The sequence below is a fragment of the Triturus cristatus genome, chromosome 10, assembly GCF_964204655.1.
Source record: "Triturus cristatus chromosome 10, aTriCri1.1, whole genome shotgun sequence".
NCBI lineage: Eukaryota > Metazoa > Chordata > Amphibia > Caudata > Salamandridae > Triturus > Triturus cristatus.
In genome coordinates this window covers 1157970406-1157984694 of record NC_140593.1, presented here as the reverse complement: position 1 = coordinate 1157984694, position 14289 = coordinate 1157970406, and the positions used below count along the sequence as shown (strand labels likewise).

Below are 14289 nucleotides of genomic sequence, written 5' to 3'. Positions count from 1 at the left end.
GCTCCCCTAGACAGCCGCATTCCCTGATAACTGGTAGCGCGCCAAAGTCAACCCCCTTCTAAAGAGGCCATCTGCAGACCAGACGGTCCTCAAGAACGTCAGGCCCATCTCTCTGCTTCCTTTTGCTGCCAAAGCCATTGAAAAGGCCATCAACACACAGCTAGCACACTTCATAGAAATCAACAACATCCTAAACACCTCTCAATCCGAATTCGGCAGCAACCACAGCACCAAGACCACCCTCCAAGCCTCCACTGAAGACAACCTCCTGGACCTATCAGTATCCTTTGACACCATCCCCCACTGCACACTAGCCATCAGGCTCCAGGAGGCCGGCATACAAGGAAAGGCCTTAGACTGGATATACTCTGTTCGAAGCATATGAGCTGCAGATCACACACTTAGGATAGTAGATCGCCATCTGGTGTTGGGCTCGGATGCTTGCAGGTTGTTGTTGTCTTCGGAAGAAGTCTTTGGTCACAAGATAGGTGACTCCTCCCTTGGACTACAGTGTGCATCGGCATCCACTTCATCCTCAGATTGTTTTTTTTCCATTGGGTTCGGATGTAACTTTTCTACTCCGGTTGAAAATCTCAAATACAAGCTTTTCGAAGCGAAAAAACGTCTACAACTACATTGAAGGACCTTCACTCGACATCAAATTCATCGGCTCGATTCCGGACGTCGACGCGGGCGGTTGGGCCTATCTACGCCGTGAGGCCTACGGCTCATGGAAAGGACGCCATTTAAAAAATGCCCCCAGAGTGGAGCAAAATTTCGGCACAGTGACCATCACAAAGTCTGCAACCTGTGCCTATAACCGGAACACGATGAAGCCAGCTGTCCAGCCTGCGCAGCATTTCGATCCAAAAAGACCATTCGGGATCGAAGAGCTCGACGCCATATCATGGCACACAGACCAGCCCCGGAACCAGAAAACATCTTTGATGAGGGTCCCGATGTCCCGGAAGAAGATTCCGAGGAACTTCAAATCATCTCAGAAGCAGACGACTCAGACGACCCCATTACTCCGGGGCAACGAGTACCACTGCCCCTGTTCCAACCCCTCCAAAACCAAAGGCATTGGTCAAGACTTCGCCAGCTGGCCTCTGTCGAGACCGAAAACATCGTCAGAAGCCCCGCCTCCAGGCTCGGCTCCGAAGAAACATAAGCCTTCCGGTGGCTCGGGCCCGAGCAAGCCACATGTCATTGTACCACTGGCACCTTCGGCAACGAAGACAAAAGACCTCTCAGCACCGAAATCGGATCCGACACCTTCAGCACCGAAAACATCGAGGCCCATAGATAAACCGGCACCGAAAGTTCCCAAGCCGAAAGGCTCAACTTTGGCACCGAAACCTTCATCGGCACCGAAACCACTGGCTAAGGACTATAATACACCTCCTAAAGCCAAAGACTCCACCGATCAACCAAAACCTCGATCGGAACCGAAAAAATCGGCGCCAAAATATGTTCCTGAAGAACAAGAACTTTTCCATCCAGATCCAACACAAAAAAGGATCTATATTAATCCAAAAACTGAGCATGTCACTGCAGTGCCATGTAAGAAATGGAAACTGGACACAACACCTGCCCCAGTTCCTATAAAAAAGAAGGACTCTGCAACATCACCTATTCCTCCTTCCTCTCCCATACGACCTTCTACCCCACCCCCTCTGCCTACACCACCCTTACCGCTACCATCTCCATCACATACACCACCTCCACAGGATGATGATGATGACCTAGGGGGAGGGGGTGATCCTTGTGATCCTAATGATCCGTTCACGGATCCAGATGCCGCACCATTGCATGATTGGGCATACCCTCTACCAGATATGCCTGACCCTACACCATATCCCTCCAAACCAACACCTCCAAATAACCACCTGGGGTTTGGACAACTGGTAAACAGAGCAGCACTTTACCATGGCGTCACCATGCACTCCGATGCACCGGAGGAAGACTTCCTCTTAGACACTTTTGAACAGTCTCAGAAGTCGGTACAAATTTTACCTATGATTAAAGGGGTCAAAAAACACGCCACAGAAGTATTTAAAGACCCCATCCGTGCCAGGGTGCTTAACCCAAGAATTGAGAAAAAATATAGACCTGCCCCAGAAGATCCTTGTTACATCAAAGGACAGCTCCCTCTGGATTCTTTGGTCGTTTCCAACGCAAGGAAACGCGCCAACTCCCAAACCACGGGAGATACACCACCCCCTGACAAAGAATCCAAACTATTAGAAGCCTCAGGCAAACGAGTAGCAGCACAAGCTGCTAATCATTGGCGTATTGCCAACACCCAAGCCCTACTAGCACGCTATGATAGGGCTCACTACGATCAGTTGGAGAATCTGCTACAACACCTGCCAGACCAATACAAGACCCAGGCAAATGACCTTATACAAGAGGGAAAACTTATCTCAAATGCGTCAATGAAATGTGCACTTGACGCCGCAGACACCGCCTCTAGAGCAATAAACACAAGTGTACTCCTCAGACGCCATGCCTGGCTACGCATTTCAGGCTTTAAGGCAGAAGTACAAAGTACCATACTTAGCCAACCATTTAACCAAGAACAGCTGTTTGGGCCAGCAGTAGACACTGCACTTGAAAAAATGAAAAAAGACACCGAGACTGCTAAGTCCATGGGAGCATTGCAGTCTCCACAACCCAGCGGCTCCTTTCGACGCTCCTTCTACAGAGGAGCCTCCAAGAATATGGGAGCAGACACCTCCTCTACGTTCAAAACCTCTACACAAACATCCCCCAGTAGAGGATATTTTAGAGGAGGATATAGAGGAAACAACACCAAGGGACGAGGTGGAGGCAATACCAACACTCGTACCTCCCCGCCACAAAACAGTGACTTTCCTCCACTCCCCCCAGACCATTCCACTCCAGTCGGGGGAAGACTCAAACAGTTCCTACCTGTCTGGAACTCCATCACAACAGACAAGTGGGTAAAACAAATTATCCAGTATGGTTACTGCCTGGAACTCACCACTACCCCCCACACATACCACCCAAGTAGCGTTCCATGTCACCAGACCATCTTACGCTCCTCAAACAAGAAGTTCTCTCATTGCTTCAAAAACACGCAATAGAACCAGTTCCCTTACAACATCAGGGTACAGGGGTATACTCACTGTACTTCCTAATCCCCAAAAAGGATGGGACTCTAAGACCAATACTCGACCTCAGACCCCTAAATCTGTACATAAACTCAGATAATTTCCATATGATCACTCTTCAACAAGTGCTCCCACTACTACAACAAGGCGATTTCCTTGCCACACTAGATCTCAAGGATGCTTATTTCCACATTCCCATACATCCTGCTCACAGGAAGTACCTAAGGTTTGTGGTGGACGGACAACACTATCAGTTTACAGTCCTTCCATTCGGGGTAACAACTGCGCCCAGAGTATTCACCAAATGTCTAGCAGTAGTAGCAGCGCATCTCAGAAGACAGCAAATTCATGTCTTCCCGTATCTAGACGACTGGCTAATAAAAGCCAACTCATTCAACAAATGCGTTCTACACACTCACCAAACTATTCAAATCTTACACAACTTGGGATTCACAATAAACTATCCCAAATCTCATCTCCAACCCTCCCATATACATCAATATCTGGGAGCCACCATAAATACCTCCAAAGCCCTAGCATATCCCAGCCCAGCCAGGATAGCCAATATACAAGCTCTGATCGCAAAATTTCAAACCCAACACTCTCTTCCAGCAAGAGTGTTCATGCAACTCATAGGCATGATGGCGTCATGCATCTTCATTGTGCCTTATGCAAGACTGCAAATGCGTCCCTTGCAAGAGTGTCTAGCACGTCAGTGGAATCAGGCTCACGGACAACTAACATATCTGGTGTTGGTGGACAGCCGCTCACATCGCTCTCTAAAATGGTGGAACACAATAAACCTGTCCAAAGGGCGGCTGTTCCTCGAGCCTCTTCCACAAATAGTGCTAACAACGGACGCATCACTCACGAGATGGGGAGCCCATATCCTAGGATACACCACTCGGGGCAAATGGACCACTCAACAGAAAGTGCTCCATATCAATTACCTGGAACTACTGGCAGTATTCCTAGCACTAAAATCATTCCAAATACATCTCCAGAACAAAACTGTCCTCATCCGTACGGACAACATGACAGCCATGTATTATATACAAAAACAAGGAGGCACACATTCCTTCCAGCTGTCCCAGCTCGCACAGAACATTTGGAGATGGGCCATTCCCCAGAACATATACCTGCTTGCAGAACACCTTCCAGAGGTTCACAATCAGATTGCCGACCTGTTAAGTCGACAAACTCAACAGATCCACGAATGGGAATTACATCCACAAGTCCTACTCCCCTTTTTCCAACAATGGGGCCAACCAGACATAGATCTGTTCGCCACATACGAAAACGCAAAATGCCCAACCTTCGCCGCCAGGTTTCCCCACCCACAGTCGAAGGGCAATGCGATATGGATGAACTGGTCAGGTAGATTTGCGTACGCTTTTCCGCCTCTCCCACTCATTCCATTCGTGGTACGCAAGCTCCGGCAACAGTCTCTCAAACTGATCTTAGTAGCTCCACATGGGCACACCAGCCCTGGTTCACAACATTGCTGGAACTCTCTCTAGTTCCACACCAAAAACTGCATTCTCCCCGTCCTTAATAACTCAGAACCATGGAGAAATAAGACATCCAGATCCAGGTCAACTGAATCTAGCGATCTGGCTCCTGAAGTCCTAGAGTTCGGTTATCTCAACCTACCACCAGACTGCATGAATATTATAAAAGAGGCCAGACGACCTACCACTAGAGCCTGCTATGCTGCAAAATGGAAAAGATTTGCCATTTACTGCACTAACAATGATATACGCCCAATGGATGCATCCATCCAGAACATCATTTACTACTTACTACACTTGCAAAGATGTAATTTAGCGTACTCATTCATACATCTCCACCTAGCAGCATCAAGCAGCCTATCTACAAAATCGACAACACTTGTCACTATTTAGAGTACCTGCGATCAAAGCCTTCATGGAAGGCCTTAAAAGGATTATTCCGCCCAGATTACCACCCTCTCCAGTGTGGAATCTAAACTGTTCTTACAAGGCTCATGAGACCCCCATTTGAACCTCTGCATAAATGCAAACTACAGTTCCTCACATGGAAAGTGGCTTTCCTTATTGCTATTACATCCCTTAGAAGGGTAAGTGAGATCCAGGCTTTAACCATACAAGAACCATTCCTACAGTTCCACCGCAACAAAGTGGTTCTTAGAACAAATCCGAAATTCCTGCCAAAAGTCATATCTCCGTTCCATCTTAACCAATCAGTCGAGCTACCAGTGTTCTTCCCAAATCCGGACTCGGTAGTTGAAAGAGCTCTTCATACCTTAGACGTTAAAAGAGCCCTGCTTTACTACATTGACAGAACCAAATCATTCCGCAAAACCAAACAATTGTTTGTTGCTTTCTCTCCACCACATAAAGGCAACCGTATTTCCAAATCTGGGATAGCCAGGTGGATAGTTAAATGTATCCAAATATGCTACCACAAGGCTAAACGCACACTATCAGTTCCCCCTAGAGTGCAATCCACACGCAAAATAGGGGCTTCCATGGCATTCTTAGGAAACATTGCCTTAGAAGATATTTGTAAGGCAGCCACATGGTCTACAACACACACCTTCACTAAACACTACTGTGTTGACTTGCAAGCAAAGCAACAAGCTTCTGTAGGTCAGGCTGTCCTTAAAACTTTATTCCAAACTGCTGCAACCGATACAGGTGACCACCGCTAGGGGAGACACTGCTATTTAGTCTATCCTAAGTGTGTGATCTACAGCTCATATGCCTCGAACGGAATATGCTACTTACCAATATGCATCTGTTCTTGGCAAGTAGAGCTGCAGAGCCACACACGCCCACCCACCTCCCCGGGACCTGTATCTGTTCCAGCATCATCTTACTTAGACATTACACATGGACATCTCTCTGTTTTTACAAACTCCATCATTTCCCATCATGGTGAAAAACAATCTGAGGATGGAGTGGATGCCCATGTGCACTGTAGTCCAAGGGAGGAGTCACCTAGCTCATGACCAAAGACTTCTTCCGAAGACACCAACAACCTGCAAGCATCCGAGCCCAACACCAGATGGCAATCTACTATCCTAAGTGTGTGGCTCTGCAGCTCTACATGCCAAGAACAGATGCATACTGGTAAGTAGTATATTCCTTCCTCTCAGGCAGAACACAGAGAATAAGACTCCCATCCTTCCTCTCAAAACTGACAAAGATCAGATGCAGAGTACCCCAAGGATCCTCCCTCAGCCCCACGCTCTTCAATGTCTACATGGCCCCCTCCCAACCATCGTCAGAAACCACAGGATTAACATTGCCTCCTACGCTGATGACACCCAGCTCATCCTCTCCCTCACCAAGGGACCTGATGTCACCAGGCACAACTTCCAAGAAGGGATGAAAGCCGTTGCGACCTGGATGATGAACAGCTGCCTAAAGCTCAACTCTGAGAAAACAGAAGTCTTCATCCTCTGCTCCAGCCCCTCTGCATGGGATGACACCTAGTGGCCCCCAGCCCTCGTAAACCCACCCACCCCAACGGACCATGTTCGCATCCTCTGCATCATACTCAACGCATCACTTACCATGAATCGCCAGATCAACGCTGTATTCTCCACTTGCTTCAACACCCTCACAAGACGTTCAAGTGGATCCCCCCGACTCCAGGAAAACCGTCACTCATGCACTCATCACCAGAAGACTGGACTATGGCAGTGCCCTCTATGCCGGAATCAACAAAAACACCTCCGCAAACTCCAGACTGTCCAGTACACCGCAGCCAGAATTATCCTCGATATCCCACGACACAACCACATCACCCAACACCTCCTCGACCTCCACTCAAACCGAGCTCCTTTCATTTAGGAAGGGGCTGAAGACCTGGCTCTTTTCTGAATAGTCATGTCACCTTGGCAACCATTTAGGCAGTGCTCCGCGCCAGGACACCCTTGGGTAACAGTTGCGCTCTAGAAACCTTATTAACATAACAGAACACTTGCTCCCTGTCGAAAGAAGAATAACCTTCAAGCTGCTCACAAACGTTTACAAAGCCCTCCAACACTGGACCCCAATACCTCAACGTCCGAATATCCTTCCACGCCCCCAAGAGAAACCTCCGCTCAGCCAACTTCACCCTAGCCTCCATCCCAAGTTTTCACAGGACCAGAGCAGGTGGAAGATCCTTCTCCTACCTTGCAACGAAGACCTGGAACGAACTCCCCCCTTCACCTCCGACGGAGCCCGACACTGCACCAAGTCAGGAAAGACCTCAAGACGTGGCTCTTTGAATGACCCCAACGGAGCTGCTCACACCCTCCCCCAGTGCCTTAAGACCCTCATGGGTGAGTGGTGCACTTTACAAACCATGATTGATTGATTGAGTGTTGCATAGAGTGTACACTGTTCTTTGTAAATACTTTTTAATACTTTGCACTATATTTCTCGCGAGAGTTACACTGTCTGCAAACAGTGTGTTGCATAGTAAACTCCCTTCATAGAGTGAACACTGTGTACAATATCCACTTTTCTACTCATATCAACTTCATTTCTCAATGTAGGTATAGTGGCTGTCAGGGCTTTGAGGCAGATAAAAGCTGTCCATAGTAGGACATTAATATTGGAACAGACGTTGATTTTTTTGGGGAGAAATGTGGCTTTCTCTGAACAGTTGTGTACATATTAATGCCATGTGTAATGAAGATTTCCCATATATCTGTGTTTGATTGTTAATGTGAAATCTGCTTCCCATGAAGTATATGGTATAAGGTCAATGTTGTACATAACACATGCTTGCTACACCTAAGGCAGTTGTATTGTGATTGCATTAATGATGATTCATATTATTCTGAGCTATTTTGCAGTTTTTTGCATAGCTCTAATGCTATACTTGTTTACAGAGCAATGTGAGCAAAAGAATTGGATGATGTCATCAGTGATGGCATACATGATGCCATTTCTGATGTCATCAGGGATGTCGTAAATGATGCCATAGAACATGTCATGAGTACTATAATATATGAGGTTATAAGCAGTGCATGGAGGGGGTTAACTATAACTGGTGATATTCTGTTTATTTTAGTTCAAAACTAAAGCGATCACTGACATATTCACGTAACTATAATGTTACTTTAACCTTTGTTTTTTTTGGTGAATATATTTATATATATATATATATATATATATATATATATATATATATACACACACACACTACGTAGAATGCTCCTATGATGTTTGAGTTCAGCTTGTTTTGTGGTTTAGAGTGTGAGAGTCAGTTGATCACCGACTACTTTATGAATAGCTGCACTGGAGAGCTTAGAGAATACACTTTTACCTTCTACCTCAAGTTGTGTTAGTTTTCCTCCTGTCAGCAGTGGAAAGGAACATACCAAATACACCATTTACATGTCTTCTTACTTCTTATAGGCTTACCTAGGCCCTCACTGTACACCACTTCTATTACAGCTATTTTTATACAAATCGTCCATACTGTGAACTTTAAACCTGTTGGTAAACACATTAAGGTTCTCTCTTTGACCTATTAAACACCAACCTCAGTTGAACTTTATGGTACATATGATAAAAATGGGGCAATTGCCCAGAAGTACCCTAAGTAGGATGAAGTCCACTGGCTGATTTGTTACGTTTAGTGTGACTGTATTGCCAAAATAACAGTGGAAATATTAAACATTTGGAACCAAAAATAAACAATTTCACTTGACATCCTGAAGACAAGGATCACTTTCTTCTTCTTGTCCCAATTTACTTATGATAAATATTGAAGGGAGTATACCCCAAAAGTATGTCTGTAAACTCCATTCTGGTTTACAATAGGGGAACCTTGCAGTTGGACTCCTGGGCAATTGCTACACATTAGCTATTGATGCTTAAGGCAAACAAATTAGGTGTGAGCGATTTATGCCACAAATGCCTCTTTGTAAATTGATAATTTACCTAGTTTTGTGTAAGGATCGTTCTAGAGTTTACTTAACTTTTTTACATGTAAAACACACTAACACCCATTTTGGAGCAGGATCATGCTTTATAAAATATTTCACAACCCCTTTGTTGAGAACTGTCTGTTTACCGAAAAGCACAGATTTTAATAGTGACAGGCATAGCCTTTCATCCTTTCAAGAGTAACAAAATGAAAACTATTGAGTTGCTTAATAGTTAATAACCTGGTTAGTGCCCCTCATTTTAGCAATCAGGGCTCTTCATTGGCTATCTGAGCAAACCCACTCATGCTGTGAAGCTACCTCATTCTTAGATCTTTATTCGAGCTGTGGACCTCTGGGATGCCACAGGGATTATCCCTGATTCCCCCTTCTTTCCATTCATTATGTAATTCGTCTTAACTTGTTCATTAGACCTTTAGGCTTTTCATTTACACTTTACTACTGCTAACAAGTGCTAAAATGCTTGTGCTCACTCCTTAAAACACGCTGAAATTAGCCTACACCTGATTGGCACATTCAATTTACTTGTAAGTGCCTGTTAAAGTGGTACATCTTGTACCCGGGCTCTGTAATTTAAATGCTACTAGTGTGCCTGCTGCACTTATTGTACCACCCTTAAGTATCCCTTAAACATGTCTCAGGCTTTCCATTGCATCCTGTGAGCAGTTTTAAACTGCCAATTTAACCAAGTAAAATAAACCTGTTGCCCCTTTCAAAACTCCCTTTTTAATACATATAGGTCATCTCTAAGGTGGGCTCCAAACACCCTATAGAAGAGGGTGCACTGTATTTAAAAATTTGGATATGTACTTTTAAGTTTTATATGTCTGGGTAGTGAAAAGCTCCTAAATTTGTTTTTCATTACCATGAGGGCTGCCTCTCCCGTAGGATAACATTGGGTAATATTATTGCATTTCATAAGTACCTTGCTGCTTGATCCCAGGACTACCAGAGTGAATCCAAGGGCTGATTGGCTGGTCTTCTGTTCTGAGCTACAGGGACAGGAAAAGTTCCAACAACTTGAACCCTGCACCTGGATTTGCCTGAAGTGAGTCCTACCTTCCAAGTGGTACCTACTCAGTCCTGAACCTGTGGAAGTGAAACTGAAGGCACTAAAACAACCAAAACGTGGGACTTAGAAAATGTTCACTAAAAAAGTTGCCTGAGAACCGACAGGAGACCAGGACCAACCTGCTTGCTGATCTGGCCACGGTGCATCGCCCGTTGGCTTGACTTTGGACGTTCTTCTCCACAGTAGCAATTTCTATTCAGCGGCTCCTCTCTAGAATGGTATTCAGGCTCGTGGACTGGTCATTGGCTAAATCCTGTAGGTTCCTTCCGCTTGAGATTTTTGACTTCCAAAAAAGTGACGACGACATCTCCTCCTCCTTGGACATCTCTTCCTGCTGTGACTCCCTAAACTTTACCTCTGCAGGCATTCTTCCTCAAAAAGTCTTCTAAGTCATACGGTAAGCCAAGACAGGACCCAAGCCACTTCTTGTATCTGAACCGTGCTCCATCACTGTTGACCATAGCATTCAAATTTGTCCCTGTCTTGGGCAACTAGATGTCTGTGGTTGGCGCTTAGATCCTGTAGGCTCTAGTTTTTACTAAAAATCATTCCTCCAGTTCTACTTTTTGATGTTTAAGTCTCATATTGTTTATTAAATTGTACTCTGTTTCTAATTTCGTGTGGGATTTTATTGCTGTTTTTATACTGCTTAAAATACTTTACACATTTCCTCAAATTTGAGCCTGTTTGCTTTTGTGCCTAGCTACTAGAGGATAAATTACAGGTTAATTTAGTGACTTTTTTGACACCCTGACAAGGATTTGTCGTTGTTGAGAAGGGTTTTTACCCCCATCAATTAAAAACCCAATTTCCTACAATACTCAATTTATTTTGCATCTGGCTGGAGTCCAAACCTTAGAAACTGCCTCTCGGAATTGGTTGGATGGATAGGACACAACTTTCTAAAATTGAATTCAAACAAAACAGAGGTTCTTGTCATGTGTACGGCCCATCAATCTGGCTTTTGGCTGATAGCCCTCTGTAACAGGCCAGTGGCATCAACCATTGTCTTGGGATCACAAGCTGGGGTTTACTTTGGCCATGTTTCACCTCTGGTTATAGAAATCTCCAAACTACATCTTTAGTAAAAAAAATTCTAAAGATTTGCCTTCAATCAGGCAGATGTTGAAGACCGACTCAGTTACTGCTGTTTGCTCTGTTTGGGGTTTTCCTGCCTGTCTGCTGCACACACTTCAAGTTGTACAGAATTCAGTTTGACATCACCAGGTGAAAACCTGATTAATTTCTGGAGGAAGCGTTTCCAAATCAGCCTTTAATACATGCATGTTTGTAACTGCAGTAAATGCAGGGTGGAGAGGATATATGAATATGTTCGCATTGTTATATGGTAGTTGCAAGATCACTAGAAAACATGAACCAATGGTTTTGGGGGTACTGCCACACACAAAAAAGAGATGACTAAGGCCATACATGTTTCCAGTGCTAGGATGGCTTAATCCCCCAGTTTTCTAATGTTAGACCTGTCAGACTTAGGGTGGTCTACCCCGAAACTTTTTGCCTTCCTCCACTAATTTTTGCTGATCTCGTTTTTGCTGGTCTTAGGACTTTCTGTACTTTCTACTGGTAAACAGTGCTAAAGTGCATGGGCTCACTCCTTAAAACCTGGTAACATTGGCTTATCCCCATATGGCATATTTAATTTACTTGTAAGTCCTTTGTAAACTGGTACTACATCTACCTAGGGCCTGTACATTGAATGTTACTTGTGGATATACAGCACTGATTGTGCAATCCACTTAAGTAGCTATTTAAACGTATCTCATGTTTCAGGTCTGCCATTACAGCATGTGTGCAATTTTCAACTACTATTTCGACCTGGCAAAATAAACCTTTTGCCAAGCCCAAACCTCCCTTTTAAAAACATATAAGTCACCCTAGGGTAGGCCATTGCTAGCCCCTAAGGCAGTGTGCAGTTACAAAGTTGGCCATATACTTTTATGTTCCATCTCCGGATAGTGAAAAACTCCTAAATGTGTTTTTCACTACTGCAAGGCGTACCTCTCCTATAGGGTAACATTGGAGTTACCTTATTACATTTAATAAGTGATACTTTCCAAATGGAAACATGTGACCTGCTCATGTTTGGTGTCTTTGGAATTGTTATGAAAAACCCTCTCTCATGGTAAAGCCGGATTTTAAATTACAATTTTGAAAATGGCACTTTTAGAAAGTTGACATTTTCCTGCCTTAGTCATTAGGTGCATGTAGCCTGTCTCTAGGCCACATGAATGGGTATGTGTATTCCTCCTAGATAACCACACACAATAGAGAGCTTTGGTGTGTCTGGATGGGCCATCACTGGCATGATGGAAGGGCGGAGCTGGACATAGCCCTACTTACTCTTAAATAGGCTGTGTCCTGCTGCCACACGAAGGGCTGCATCCCCCTTGTGATTAGTCCGGAGCCAGGGTAGGGAAGACAGGAAGCCTGTGCCCCTCAAACTGAATTTTTAGAACCTTCTCGCACATTCTAGAGGGAGGGCACCAGGTATAAATATTGGACCTCGCACACTACTATTTCAGTTCACTTCTGGACCTGTGGATACTTTTCCAGGAAGAAGACTGCTGATGGACTGCTGCTGGTAAGGAACCTCTTGCCTAATGACTGCAGCCCCCTTGCCTAGGTGAGAAGGACTGGACCAGCCTCTGTTGAACCCAGGACCCCAAAGTGACTACTAGTGCTAGTTGGCTGGCCTCCTGACTAGAATCTCAAGGACAGAAGGCTCCAACACTGTGAACCCAGCACTTGTATTCTTCCATCTGGAGTCCTACCCTGCCAATTGGTGCCACCCTAGTCCTGGACTCTTGGAAGTGGGTGGAAGGTGCTCTGCAAACCCATTTATGAATTCAGTAGAGCTGATGCATCTCCTCTGCTCCACGGGCAACCCATTGCCTCGGGTGGAAGGGTGCTCCCAATGCAAGGACTTCGCATTGACATTGCAGTATATCGGAACTGTCGCCTGTGCCTGTTCGCATAGCAAATCCCTCACCAATTGTAGCCTTGACGACCACACAGGTTCTCGCATCACAGAACTGATGCATCGCCTCAACTGCAGAGCGCATCCTTGACGATGGACTTCGCATCACAAGCCCTCATCTATAGGATCCTCAATAATAACGTAGAACCTTGCATCCCGGCTCCACCGCAACTTGGCTATGTGACACAACCAGACCTTACAGTACTTTTGCTCAGGGGGCCTAACTGGGTTTGCTCACACTTCATCACGTTCAGCCTGAACTTGTGACTTTGTCCCGGTCTGACGTGACCAGATTTGGCATGTTGTGCTTTTTGGTGCAATTTTCACTGAAATCTTTGAAACCTGAACATCTCCTTTTCTATTAATGACATGTTTGTCATTTTGGTCTTGTTTTATTTATTAAAAATTACTCTATTTTTCTAAACTGGTGTGCAATCCTTTTATGGTATGTTTTCGCTGTGCTACTATTTGAAGTGTTGCACAAATACTTTACACATTGCCACTAAGTTAAGCCTGACTGCCCTGTGGCAAGATACCAGGGGGTAGAGCACAGGTTAATTTAGGGTTTGCTTGTGAACCCACCCTGACAAGGATTGTGATTTCTGCTTATAACCCAACTTTTTACACCTGCCTAGTGTAGTAGACCCCTCCCTAATCATTGTGATAATGCTGTTCATTGTAAATAGTTGATGTCGCTGAGTTTGAAATTGACCAATATTTTTTATATTTCCTGGGTTTCTTTCAGTTATTCAAGCCAAAGTTCTTGGTGCTACCTTCACCGATATAGTTGAAGAATATGGCCGCAACTACAGGTTGATTCGGTATGAAATTGAGACACTTAAGGTAAGGGCAATAGTGTGTCTTCTTAAAATGTTAGACTGGGGTGAATCAATTCGACTTGCCAATAGGAGTGCACCACCACATTGTAGGATAGCAGGCTAGAATTCAGTTCACTGATCAGAACATGCCCCCATTCCTCCAGGGCTAAGAGCATTGCAACAGCGGTTAGGTATCGGTTGTGGCAGAAAACATTTAGGAACATTGCATTACACATGAAAAGTACACTACACTGAAACAGTTATTTGATTTACTTACTGTAGGTTGGTCAAAGCAAGCGAGGAGATAGCCTATCATCACAACTTCAAAGATT

The 14289-nt window shown here is 44.8% G+C and overlaps 1 protein-coding gene across 5 annotated transcripts in view; it reads left to right on the top strand.

Moving 5' to 3' along the window:
* Positions 1 to 14289, top strand: part of LOC146796812 (metalloproteinase inhibitor 3-like) — a 234557-nt gene that overhangs the window by 127952 nt on the left and 92316 nt on the right. For all 5 annotated transcript variants that reach the window (XM_085629535.1, XM_085629537.1, XM_085629536.1 and 2 more), the window contains one exon: positions 13885 to 13982. In XM_085629535.1, the coding sequence (XP_085485661.1) occupies positions 13885 to 13982 (98 nt within the window). The remainder of the gene's footprint in view (positions 1 to 13884; positions 13983 to 14289) is intronic.